This window comes from Punica granatum, chromosome 2 (genome assembly GCF_007655135.1).
Source record: "Punica granatum isolate Tunisia-2019 chromosome 2, ASM765513v2, whole genome shotgun sequence".
Classification (NCBI taxonomy): domain Eukaryota; kingdom Viridiplantae; phylum Streptophyta; class Magnoliopsida; order Myrtales; family Lythraceae; genus Punica; species Punica granatum.
This window is the reverse complement of record NC_045128.1, coordinates 2,739,242-2,752,168: the sequence shown is the minus strand read 5'-3', so window position 1 is coordinate 2,752,168 and position 12,927 is coordinate 2,739,242. Positions and strand designations below refer to the sequence as shown.

General features: G+C 41.3%; 1 protein-coding gene across 2 annotated transcripts; it reads left to right on the top strand.

Annotated features, from left to right (window-relative positions):
• Nucleotides 1-8,379: 8,379 nt before the first annotated feature.
• Nucleotides 8,380-12,849, top strand: LOC116196121 (ribulose-1,5 bisphosphate carboxylase/oxygenase large subunit N-methyltransferase, chloroplastic). 2 transcript variants are annotated; one of them, XM_031525684.1, is made up of 13 exons: nt 8,380-8,940; nt 9,028-9,103; nt 9,732-9,937; nt 10,053-10,139; nt 10,231-10,323; nt 10,718-10,872; nt 11,007-11,091; nt 11,178-11,264; nt 11,337-11,456; nt 11,751-11,966; nt 12,057-12,227; nt 12,319-12,413; nt 12,541-12,849. In XM_031525684.1, exons 1-11 carry the CDS (start codon nt 8,581-8,583, stop codon nt 12,222-12,224), a joined length of 1,653 nt encoding a protein of 550 aa, XP_031381544.1. In that variant the 5' UTR covers nt 8,380-8,580; the 3' UTR covers nt 12,225-12,227; nt 12,319-12,413; nt 12,541-12,849. The 2 variants fall into 2 exon arrangements, with proteins under 2 accessions (XP_031381544.1, XP_031381545.1); XM_031525685.1 differs by having other exon boundaries at nt 8,382-8,940; nt 11,865-11,966.
• The last annotated feature ends 78 nt before the right edge of the window (nt 12,850-12,927 follow it).

Here is a 12,927-nt window from a genome sequence, read left to right as displayed (position 1 = left end):
ATTCAAATTGAACAATTCAACTTGAATTTCCCCACATTAATGCACGTACACACATATGTATGTATATGCTTTATGCATACATATATATATCACATATATATGTATATATATAGCACACGTATATCTCTGTACATTTACATGCACACATATATATAAGCATAAGGGGGGAGACTTTCCAATCTCTTTACCGATGTGGGACAAGAGGAATTAAGAATTCCAAATTGCCATGTGTCCTCACATGGATCGTGCATCAATTGTGTCTATTTAATCTAATAAATCGAGTCTAATTAATCGACAAATTTAATCTCATTAAATATCCGATTAATCGGTCGCACCATAAATTATCTAATCTCTATTAGACAATTTTATTATTTCAAAATATCTCGTCAATTTAGTCGTAGTGTGTGACCCTGTAGGTTCCCAATTACGTTGATAATAATATCGAAATCTCTATTTCAATATTATAAACAGTGAGCGGCATCTAGCAATGCATCACTGTTACTCAAGTAATCGGAAAGTCAATTTCTCGACGAACCTCGTGACCTATATTACCGTGTAATATAATCCATTGTCCTCTATATCTCTATTGAGCCCAAGGCATGGTCGATGACATCCTTGTATGGCTCAATATCTCTCTTTCTTGGTTTACCAGGTAAGTCTATCAGAACAAATGAGCTCGATATCGTTATATCGACTCATTTGGGTATGCATACACTTTTAGACTTAACCACCAAGTGGCCGTGAGATATCGCTCCCGTTTCGTAGGAGGGACAAATTCTATCTTGATCACTCACATTCCTCTCCATGCTCTGTGGTATACCAAATAACTGTCTTTATAACCATCCTGTTACGGTGGCGTTTGACAGTATCAAAGTATATGACATTACATGTAGGAATCTATGGTGACCTCAAGTCAAAGGACCATTACACTATAGTCACTTTGAGATATGCTAATGACAGTCACGTAACAACCCATGTAGCAATCTCATGGCGGATCAGTCCTATACACATTACTCTTAATGTATACATGTGGTGTGATTTGATATCTCCATATCCATGACCTATGAGATTTGGTCATCAATCAACACTTACACTAGTCTAACCGTATTATCGTTGTCCTAATTAACGATAATACTTTGACTATGGACATTTAGGAATAATTTTCAGTAATTATAGGATCTCACAATCAAGTCACACTTGATGCCTATTGAACCTACTATTCCAAGGACATTATTGTGTAAAATCATATTTAGCGCAATCTACACAATAACAGATATGCCTCGTAATATAATGAAATACATGTCATATTACAGAACTGATGATAGATTGCATCTAGGGCATACACCAATTCCCAACAATCTCCCACTTGCACTAGAGCCAATCTGGCATCTGTCTAATGCCAATAGATCTAGTGTGAGCCTCGTGCTTGCGCTGCACAAGAGGCTTCGTAAGTGGATCTGCGAGATTCTCATCTGTTGGTATTCTGCATATCTTCACATCTCCTCTGTCGATGATCTCGCGAATGAGATGGAAGCGCCTGAGTATATGTTTGGATCGCTGGTGAGACCTGGGTTCCTTAGCTTGCGCAATGGCTCCATTGTTGTCACAATAGAGATCCACTGGGTCTACGATGCTAGGAACCACAGCAAGTTCTGTCACGAACTTCTTGATCCAAACGGCCTCTTTTGCAGCGTTAGAGGCAGCAATATACTCGGCCTCTGTGGTAGAGTCGGCTACTGTCTCCTGTTTGGAACTCTTCCAACTCACAGCACCTCCATTCAGGCAGAACACATACCCTGACTGCGATCTATTGTCGTCCTTATCGGTCTGGAAGCTAGCATCGGTGTAACCTCTTACAACGAGCTCTTCTTCGCCTCCATATACCAAAAACATCTCCTTAGTCCTTCGTAAGTACTTAAGGATGTTCTTTACTGCGATCCAGTGTCTCTCACCTGGATCTGATTGGTATCGACTCGTCATACTCTAAGCATACGAGACATCGGATCGAGTGCATAACATAGCATACATGATGGATCCAATAGCCGACGCATATGGAATCCTATTCATGCGGTCCCTCTCCTCTCGAGTAGAAGGACTCTGAGCCTTCGAAAGGCTTATGCCATGTAACATAGGCAGCGACCCTTTCTTAGAATCCTGCATGCTAAAACGCCGAAGCACTTTATCTATGTATGCACTCTGACTTAAGCCAAGCAGTCTCCTAGATCTATCTCTATAGATCCTGATACCTAGCACGTAGGTAGCTTCGCCTAAGTCCTTCATAGAGAAACACCTTCCCAACCAAGTCTTCACAGACTGTAAGGAAGGAATGTCATTCCCGATTAGAAGTATGTCGTCTACATACAACACCAGGAAGATTACTATGCTCCCACTAACCTTCTTGTAAACACAGGGTTCATCTTCATTCTTGATGAAACCAAACTCTTTGATTGCATCATCAAAACGAAGATTCCAGCTCCTAGAAGCTTGCTTCAGCCCATAAATAGACCGTTGTAGCTTACAAACCTTTTCGGCACTATGTGGATCGACAAAACCCTCAGGTTGCGTCATATACACATCCTCGAGGAGCTTCCCGTTCAGGAAAGCAGTTTTGACATCCATTTGCCAGATCTCATAATCATAATAAGCTGCAATTGCAAGCAAGATCCTTATGGATTTAAGCATAGCCACCGGGGAAAAAGTTTCGTCATAGTCAACACCATGAACTTGTCTGAAACCTTTTGCCACAAGTCGGCCCTTAAAGGTAATCACATTACCGTTCATATCAGTCTTCTTCTTGAAGACCCACTTACACCCAATGGGTTTTGGCCCTTCAGGTGGATCAACCAAAGTCCATACTTGGTTAGTGTACATGGACTCCATCTCAGATCTCATGGCCACCAGCCATTTCTCAGAGTCAGGGCCTATTACGGCTTCCGCATAGGTTGTAGGCTCATCATTATCTATGAGCAATACGTCATTATCTTGAGTCACGAGAAATCCATATCTCTCGGGCTCATGACGTATCCTACCAGACCTACGAGGCTCCTGTGTCACTTGTGCAGAAGATTGTGCCACAACAACTTGTGGTACTTGCTCTGCAACCTCACCCGTCGATTGGTCAATGTCATTTTGTGGTAGAACTTCCCCAAGTTCTAATTTCCTCCCACTAGTTCCTTTGGAGAGAAACTCTTTCTCAAGGAATACCGCAGTTCGAGCAACAAACACTTTGCCCTCGATGGGATTATAGAAATAGTATCCTCGAGTTTCCTTAGGATACCCCACAAAGTAACATTTGTCCGATTTAGGGCCAAGCTTATCCGAAGACAATCTCTTCACATAAGCTTCGCAACCCCATATCTTTAGAAAAGACATCTTGGGACGCTTCCCATACCACATCTCATATGGTGTCCTTTCAACTGATTTCGACGGAGCATTGTTTAATATGAGAGCAGCTGTCTGTAGAGCATATCCCCAGAAGGAGTCAGGTAAGTTTGCATGACTCATCAAAGATCGAACCATATCTAATAAAGTTCGATTCCTCCTTTCAGCTACACCATTCCACTGTGGTGTTCCAGGTAGAGTCAGTTGAGATAAAATCCCACACTGTTTAAGATAGTCAGTGAACTCATAGCTCAAATATTCACCTCCTCGATCTGATCGAAGAACTTTAATGCTCTTACCCAACTGATTCTCCTTCATTCTTAAATTCTTTGAACTTTTCAAAGGATTCAAATTTGTGTTTCATCAAATACACATATCCAAATCTACTGAAATCGTCAGTAAATGTAATGAAGTAGAGATACCCACCTCTAGCAAGCTTGTTCACTGGTCCACATACATCAGTATGTATGAGAGCCAGATGATCACTAGCTCGCTCACCTTTTCCAGTAAAAGGAGCCTTAGTCATTTTCCCCATTAAGCAAGGTTCGCATGTCTCGATCGATTCTAAATCAAACGAGTCCAGTAATCCATCCTTATGGAGTCTAGAGATACGATTCTCGCTAATATGGCCTAAACGACAATACCAGAGGTAAGTCGGGTTCGAATCATTAGATTTGAGCCGTTTGGTTTCCACATTATAAATAAGCGTATCTAGATCAAGAACATACAGACCATTACTTAAATGTGCACTGCCATAATATACATCATTCATGTACATAGAACAACACTTGTTCTTGATAGTGAAACAAAATCCCTTCTTGTCCAAACAAGAAACAGATATTATGTTTCTACTAATAGCAGGTACATAATAACAGTCGTTAAGATCTAATACAAGCCCAGTAGGCAAAACTAGGTGATAAGTCCCTACAGTTAATGTAGCAACTCTTGCTCCATTTCCAACTCGTAGGTCCACCTCGCCCTTTGCCAACGATCTACTGTCCTTTAGGTCCTGCATATTTCCACAAATATGAGCACCACACCCGGTATCTAATACCCAAGATATAGAAGTAGTAGATACATTAATCTCTATAACATGGATACCTGAAGTGGAAGTCTCACTTCCCTTCTTCTTCTTCAACTCTTCCAGGTATATCTTACAATTCCGCTTCCAATGTCCAGTGTTGCCACAATGGAAGCAGTAATCATTCTTCGCCACCTTGGCTTTAGGCTTCAACGCACCCAAGTCATACTTGGATGCACTTTTAGCCCTCTTGCCTTTACTCTTGCCCTTGCCCTTTCTTTTGGTCCCCTGGACCATTAGAACAGACGTCCCCTTGCTGATATCATGCTCAGCTGTTCTCAACATGTTAAGCAGTTCAGGCAATGGTTTATTGTAGTCATTCATATTATAGCTCATGATGAACTGACTATAACTGCTAGGCAGCGACTGTAGGACTAAATCTGTGGCCAACTCTTGACCCAGAGGAAATCCCAGTCGTCCTAGAGTCTCGATGTACCTAATCATCTTGAGTACATGAAGACCCACCGGGCTACCCTCAGTCAGCCTTGCCTGAAAAAGTGCTTTAGAGATCTCGAATCTCTCATGTCGGGCCTGCTCTTGATAGAGCTGCCTGAGATGCACGATCATATCGTACGCCTTCATGTTCTCGTGTTGCTTCTGAAGCTCCGAGTCCATGGTGACTAACATGAGACATCCGACGTTTACGGCATCATCATGATGCTTACTATAAGCATCTTTCTCAGCTTGGGGGGCATCGTCAGGTGGTGGCGCAAGAAGAGGTTGCTCTAAGACATATAGTTTCTTTTTTTGGGTGAGAACAATTCTCAAGTTTCGATACCAACCAAGGAAATTATTCCCTGACAGTTTGTCCTTATCAAGGACAGATCGCAAACAGAAAATACTAGAAGTGCTCCCTGCCATGGTAACTACCACAGAAATATGCAAAATAAGTATTACGACACAACAATATTTAATGAGGACTTTATTAAATATTGCTCCCACTATTTATATCAAATCAATGACCCTCACCATTGATTCAGAGAATATCATTCTCATAGTAGCTCAAGATCCATATCTCACCAAGCTCTGAGTCAGCGAGGGCTGATTCACCCAGAACTGGCTATTTAGGTAGGGAACTCACTTTCCCAATTGCATCACATGCAACTCTTGATTAGTTCGGTGAATAACTCCTTATTCAAATCTATTTTATAGATCGATGCTCAACTACATGCCTCTGAACTCCTAATCCTATTAGGCTTGTTCAGTTAAGTCCGACCCACTGGTAAACACCACATCTTACTAGGATAGATGAGGGCATCCTGCGAAGGCAAGGTCTACACACTCATCGATCTTGATCTTGACGAGCGTTACACGATGGAAGAATATGGACTTAATATTTTGAGGGATTTTATTAACATTTAATCGATCTCACCTTACACTATTATGTAACCATTACATAATAGTCCACACGTATAACTATTATACTAACACAACTAGCACATAGTCCAAGTCTAACAGTCATGCACCGCAAATATCAAACATAATCACACCAGTACCAAGCATAAAATCATATTTTATACTATTATCTACTCGGATTCTAACTAGCTAGGCTCTGATACCAATTGCTAGTTTCACGGGGCGCAACGGAAGCGAAAAAGGAACAGAAACTCAAAATTTCCTACCCGTGAAACTAATTCCAAGACCTACTAGAAGAATAAGAGTAAATAAAAGCGTACCTGGAATATTTAAATTTGTCAACCGAGCGTCCCACGCGTGACGCCTCTATCGGTATCCACACCGACTTTGTCGACGAGTCTTCGAGATCGGCGATGCTAGCGGCCAACACTCGAAAGAAACACCGATGCAACACCCGAAATTTTAAGACTAATGGGGTTAATTCAAATTGAACAATTCAACTTGAATTTCCCCACATTAATGCACGTACACACATATGTATGTATATGCTTTATGCATACATATATATCACATATATATGTATATATATAGCACACGTATATCTATGTACATTTACATGCACACATATATATAAGCATAAGGGGGGAGACTTTCCAATCTCTTTACCGATGTGGGACAAGAGGAATTAAGAATTCCAAATTGCCATGTGTCCTCACATGGATCGTGCATCAATTGTGTCTATTTAATCTAATAAATCGAGTCTAATTAATCGACAAATTTAATCTCATTAAATATCCGATTAATCGGTCGCACCATAAATTATCTAATCTCTATTAGACAATTTTATTATTTCAAAATATCTCGTCAATTTAGTCGTAGTGTGTGACCCTGTAGGTTCCCAATTACGTTGATAATAATATCGAAATCTCTATTTCAATATTATAAACAGTGAGCGGCATCTAGCAATGCATCACTGTTACTCAAGTAATCGGAAAGTCAATTTCTCGACGAACCTCGTGACCTATATTACCGTGTAATATAATCCATTGTCCTCTATATCTCTATTGAGCCCAAGGCATGGTCGATGACATCCTTGTATGGCTCAATATCTCTCTTTCTTGGTTTACCAGGTAAGTCTATCAGAACGAATGAGCTCGATATCGTTATATCGACTCATTTGGGTATGCATACACTTTTAGACTTAACCACCAAGTGGCCGTGAGATATCGCTCCCGTTTCGTAGGAGGGACAAATTCTATCTTGATCACTCACATTCCTCTCCATGCTCTGTGGTATACCCAATAACTGTCTTTATAACCATCCTGTTACAGTGGCGTTTGACAGTATCAAAGTATATGACATTACATGTAGGAATCTATGGTGACCTCAAGTCAAAGGACCATTACACTATAGTCACTTTGAGATATGCTAATGACAGTCACGTAACAACCCATGTAACAATCTCATGGCGGATCAGTCCTATACACATTACTCTTAATGTATACATGTGGTGTGATTTGATATCTCCATATCCATAACCTATGAGATTTGGTCATCAATCAACACTTACACTAGTCTAACCGTATTATCGTTGTCCTAATTAACGATAATACTTTGACTATGGACATTTAGGAATAATTTTCAGTAATTATAGGATCTCACAATCAAGTCACACTTGATGCCTATTGAACCTACCATTCCAAGGACATTATTGTGTAAAATCATATTTAGCGCAATCTACACAATAACAGATATGCCTCGTAATATAATAAAATACATGTCATATTACAGAACTGATGATAGATTGCATTTAGGGCATACATCAATTCCCAACACGACCTTCATAAGGTCTCCTCAGGGTCTTAACTCCTAAAAGGGCTTGACTCCCTTAAGGGCCCCTTACAGTTGACCCTTACAAGGGTTTGACCCCCAATAAGGGGCTTGACCCCATCGGGGCCCCGACCCCATAAGCAGCTCCTCATGAGCTTGACCCTCCCTAAAGACTCGACACCCCGGTGGGACAGACCGCGTAATAGGGGCTTTACTTCTTAAGGGCATCTCAAGGGCCTGGCCCCCACATGGGCTCAACTCCCTAGAGGTCTGACCCTCGTAAGGGTTCTTTCAAGGGCTTGACTGTTAAGTGCTCGACCCCATAAGGGCTCCTCGTGAATAATTGAAAGCTGAGAAGATGAGCATAACTAATAAGATAACAAATATTAGCAGAAGTTTTCAGACATGTTTGTAATGACTCTTTTATCTGCAAAGTTAAAAAAAAAAAATCTAAAAAATGCACCAAAACAATTTCTCTCAGCCCTCAACCTTTCAACTTCAAAGCTGAAAGATTCTCTCAGTAATAACTCTTTGGTCTTTCATCCGACCAGCTCCTCCAAATTATGCGACTACAATCTCACCCGTCGCAGAATGATAACTCGAAGTTAAGGTATAAGCATATTTTATCATGAGACAGTGGACCCGCATAAATTTAAATGAATGTCTTGTTCGTTGAATGATAACTAGCTCCTTCATTTAAATTCGAATCGTTGCAAAATCATGCAGGAGACGCAAGCCATACGATTAGTCGATCTTTCTGTCGCCATTTCCCTTTCAATCTCTCTCTCTCTCTCTCTCTCTCTCTGCGTCTCTTATCTCCACAGTCCGTACTACACTTGAAGCTTCATCACTACCAAAATATCTGGAACCCACCCTCTCCCGAATCAATCTCCATTCCCAAGCCCTAACCTTAGCTCCCTACTCCCTGCAAAATGGACATCTCCCCCTTGCGCCGCCACTGCATTTCGCCTCCTCCACCCCGCCCCCTCTCGGCCCTGCCCCGGCTCTCGGTCTCGCTCCGCAGGAGCCCCTGGCTTGCCTCGTCATTCCTCTCGATCCATCGCCGCAGGAACCTCTGCTGTGCTTCGTCCAGCTCGGAGACGTTAGTAGAGGAAGGGAGGAGGCACGGGGAAGCTATCGTCAGCAAGAAGGGGGATGAGGAATTTGGGGACTTGAAGTCGTGGATGCACCGGAACGGCCTGCCTCCCTGCAAGGTCATGCTCAAGGAGCGGCCTTCGCATGACAAGAAGCACAGCCCGATCCACTACGTCGCCGCGAGCGAAGATCTACAGGTGAAAATTTGACGGGATTGGTGAATTTGAGTTGTCGATTTGGGTCGGATTCATCGTTTCGTGAAGTCAACGGGTTTGGGTTTGCAGGCAGGTGATGTCGCATTTTCCGTTCCAAATTCACTGGTGGTGACGCTTGAGAGAGTTCTGGGGAACGAGACTATTGGTAAGGTGCATCTTTGATCGCGGCATTGCTCGAGCTTCAATTTACCTATGTTGTTTGTCTATGTTTAAGGTAGTTCGTGAATTGCTGATTTCAAAATCTGTCCTTTTGGAGGGAACACATTGGGTCTTTCATAGACGTAAGAGTTGGGGTCATTTCTTGAAACCTGTCAGAGTTCATTTGGCTGGTAACGTCGACACCGTAGACTGGAACAGGTCCGAGTCAAATAGCAATGATTCGAAGCACTTGTTTTTATTTTTACACTATTTCGGAAACCCAAGGACTCAATCGTATGGATATGTAGAATACAGAATTTCCAATCCTAGCAGGAAAGGGAGGGAAACGGATACTCAATTGCTGAGCTGGGGAGCTAGTAGAAACCTCTGATAATGATGAGAGGGAGAAGTTGATTAGGATGTCTAGGCAGCTCTATGTTTGAGCAAGAAAACTCGTAATCGAGTTACCACTCGCATCTCAGATTTTCCACTTCTTGATTCGCGAGGGTGAATATATTTCTCTTCAAGTTCTTAACAAAAAATGCACACGGTTGCAAGTTCCATACCTTAGTGAGTACCCATGGCCATTATTCTCTTTTTCGAATCCTTCTTATACAGCCCTACTGCTTATGCAGCTGAACTACTGGCCACGAACAAATTGTCCGAATTGGCTTGCTTGGCCTTGTATCTTATGTATGAGAAGAAGCAAGGGAAGAAATCCTTTTGGTACCCCTATATTAGAGAGCTTGATCGTCAGCGAGGGAGGGGCCAGATGGCAGTCGAATCTCCACTTTTGTGGTCAGAATCTGAGCTTGACTACTTAACTGGCAGTCCCACAAAGGTATTCTAGTAATCTTTTTCGGAGGTGTTCTGCTGTCAGTGGCATCTAGTAGATGTGTTTTGTCTCTTATGGTCCACTCATGGAAATTTATAGACTACATCTGTTAATATATTAGGCTGAAGCTCTCGAAAGGGCTGAAGGGATTAAAAGAGAGTACAATGAGCTTGACACAGTCTGGTTTATGGCTGGTTCCTTGTTTCAGGTAATTCTTATGAATAATTATTTATCACCTTTAATTGACACATTTCACAATTATGGTTTGAAATACCTGGAAATTTGTATTTCCATTTCAGCAATATCCATATGACATACCAACTGAAGCCTTCCCATTTGAGATTTTCAAGCAAGCTTTTGTTGCAGTTCAGTCTTGTGTGGTGCACTTGCAGGTAAGGCATTTCTACAATTGGTTACATTGAGCTTCTTACTGAAATTTATCTCTGACCTGCTTGATCAGAACTTTGCTTAACTAGATATAGCTTTTCCGCTTGCTGAGTTTACTTCTTATCATTAATTGTCAATCCGCTGTTTGTCCCCAAAAAAAGGAAAAAAAATTTGATGTGTCGTTTTTGAAAACTTACTCTTTAAATGCATAAGTGGTTTTTTAGTTGTGGTGGGTTAATATTGACGATGAATCATATCCTCAATTGAGCACGTTGCTATTATTATTTATTGTTTACGTGATTTCTCCTTTTGGTTTAATCACTATTTACTGTTTGCATGGAGATCGTTAAGGATATAAGATTTATTTGAATTAACAAATGAATTCCTATTTAAATTCAGAAAGTCAGTTTGGCTCGAAGGTTTGCTTTGGTCCCTCTTGGACCTCCATTGCTAGCTTATAGAAGCAACTGCAAGGCCATGTTGACTGCTGTTGATGGTGCAGTCCAACTAGTGGTTGATCGGGCGTACAAGGCTGGGGAATCAATTGTTGTCTGGTATGGCTTTTGCTCTGTGGTCTAACCTTTTTGGACCTTGAGCCATTCACCTTCTTCATTTTTTTTTTCTTTTTTTCTTTTTTCTTTTCTCCCCTCTTTTGGTTGCATTGAAAGTCTGAAAACTGTGTTTCAAGGTGTGGTCCTCAGCCCAACTCGAAACTGCTGATAAACTATGGGTTTGTTGATGAAGATAATGCCTATGACCGCTTAGTCGTGGAGGTATAAGAAATTGGTTCTCTACTTATCTTAAATTGAATTCCAGACTATACATCCACATCTTAATATACTTTGCGTACTTCTTTCAGGCAGCTCTGAATACAGATGATCCTCAGTATCAGGATAAAAGAATGGTTGCTCAAAGAAATGGAAAACTATCGATACAAACTTTTCATGTATGGAATCAAACTTTGACAGATGGTTTATTTGAATCCTAGGAAATTCTTTTGACAGTTCCCATGCTGCAGGTGTATGCAGGAAAGGAAAGGGAAGCCATTTTAGATATGCTTCCTTATCTTCGACTGGGCTATGTTTCAGATCCCTCTGAAATGCAGTCAGTTATTTCCTCACAAGGTCCAATCTGTCTGGTAAGTTCTTGCAGTCTGGATCCTGCATGCTGAGTTTTTCTTTGAACTTAGTTTAGCTTAATAACTCTTTTGATTTTGTGTTTTTCTAAAAAGATGATTCGATGTTGTTCTCTTTTAAAGGTTTGTAATACACCATTGATAGCTCCTAGTACAATTCATTGTAATGAAGAGTATAAGTATGAGGCGAAGATGTCTGGGGGGGTATACTTGTTTAGTCTCAGTTTTATCAAATTAAATATGTTCCTTCCATCCTTGGACTTTTACTGAAGGCGGAATATACTTTAAATGTATCAGGAGATACTATCTTATGATGATGCTCTACGTACAAGCAGCTCTCTCTCTCTCTCTCTCTCTCTGCGCACGTGCGTACTAGTAAGACAGTCTGCATTATTGAATTTCATGCTGCAGGTGAGCCCTTGCATGGAAAGGGCAGTCTTGGATCAACTGGCTGACTATTTCAAGTCTCGACTGGCTCGCTACCCAACTACCTTGAGCGAAGATGAGTCTTTGGTGAGTTATGCTCTAACATTTTTCTGGTATATAACATTTCTGAAAATACATTTATTCATATTTAAACTTTCCTCCCTTTTTTCCCTTCAGTTGGCAGATCCGACATTAAATCCTAAGAAGCGGGTTGCCACGCAGCTTGTGAGGTCAGAGAAGAAGATGCTCACAGCATGCCTGCAGGCAGCGGTTGACCTGATAGACCAGTTACCTGATCACACCGTATCTCCTTGTCCAGCTCCATATGCCCCGATATTCAAATGAAAGGCATTGCTCTCTCTCTGTCTCTCTGTCTCTCTCCCCCTCTCTCTCGTATCCTATGTCCACGCACTATTTACTGGGTCAAACTTAAATGCAGAGATGAAAAGAAAAAGGCCATGTGTTCTATGAAGTTGTAAAGCTTTGGCGAATTGTAACTTGGCCATCTGGTTGAAGTTAGAGGCTGAATATCAGGTCGGTCAATTGAATCTGTTGTTTATGACAATGGATCCTTCTCTTCAACAAGTTCCTTGCTGGTGATGCAGAACTTTTTTCTGTAATGGTCCTACATAACTTGGTGCTATTATTACTTGTTCTACAGGTCCAGTGGAGAAGCTGGATAAGCAGAAAACTCACCCTTTCAGCTTCCGAGATGGTTAATCGTGTATACAACTTGTTGGCCCGAATCATGTGCTTACTGATCCTAGTTGAGAAAAGTCTTTCATCCCCCAATCCGTATCGTTTTCTTCTTTTAGTTCAGTTACTAGGTTAGTTCCCTTTGAAGCTCTGGCTACATGATTCGCGCAAAAGGAGGTATGGGTATCTTTCAATGAGCACCAGTGTAAAGATATTACTTCTGTAAATGTGAATACGAATAAACTAATGGAGAAAATTCAAACCTATTTTGATATTTCCTCGTCTGCTGATTCTACTGTATTATCCTCTCCAGTGAGCTTCTAAGCACGTCCGTGCTTCGCTATCTGCATCT

What these genes read in the sequence shown, in the direction of transcription:
- LOC116196121 (XM_031525684.1), top strand. Translation starts at nt 8,581, where the DNA reads ATGGACATCTCCCCCTTGCGCCGCCACTGCATTTCGCCTCCTCCACCC. An exon ending in GGGGAATCAATTGTTGTCTG is followed by an intron (nt 10,873 to 11,006) that starts GTATGGCTTTTG and finishes CTGTGTTTCAAG; the next exon opens with GTGTGGTCCTCAGCCCAACT. An exon ending in ATGACCGCTTAGTCGTGGAG is followed by an intron (nt 11,092 to 11,177) that starts GTATAAGAAATT and finishes TACTTCTTTCAG; the next exon opens with GCAGCTCTGAATACAGATGA.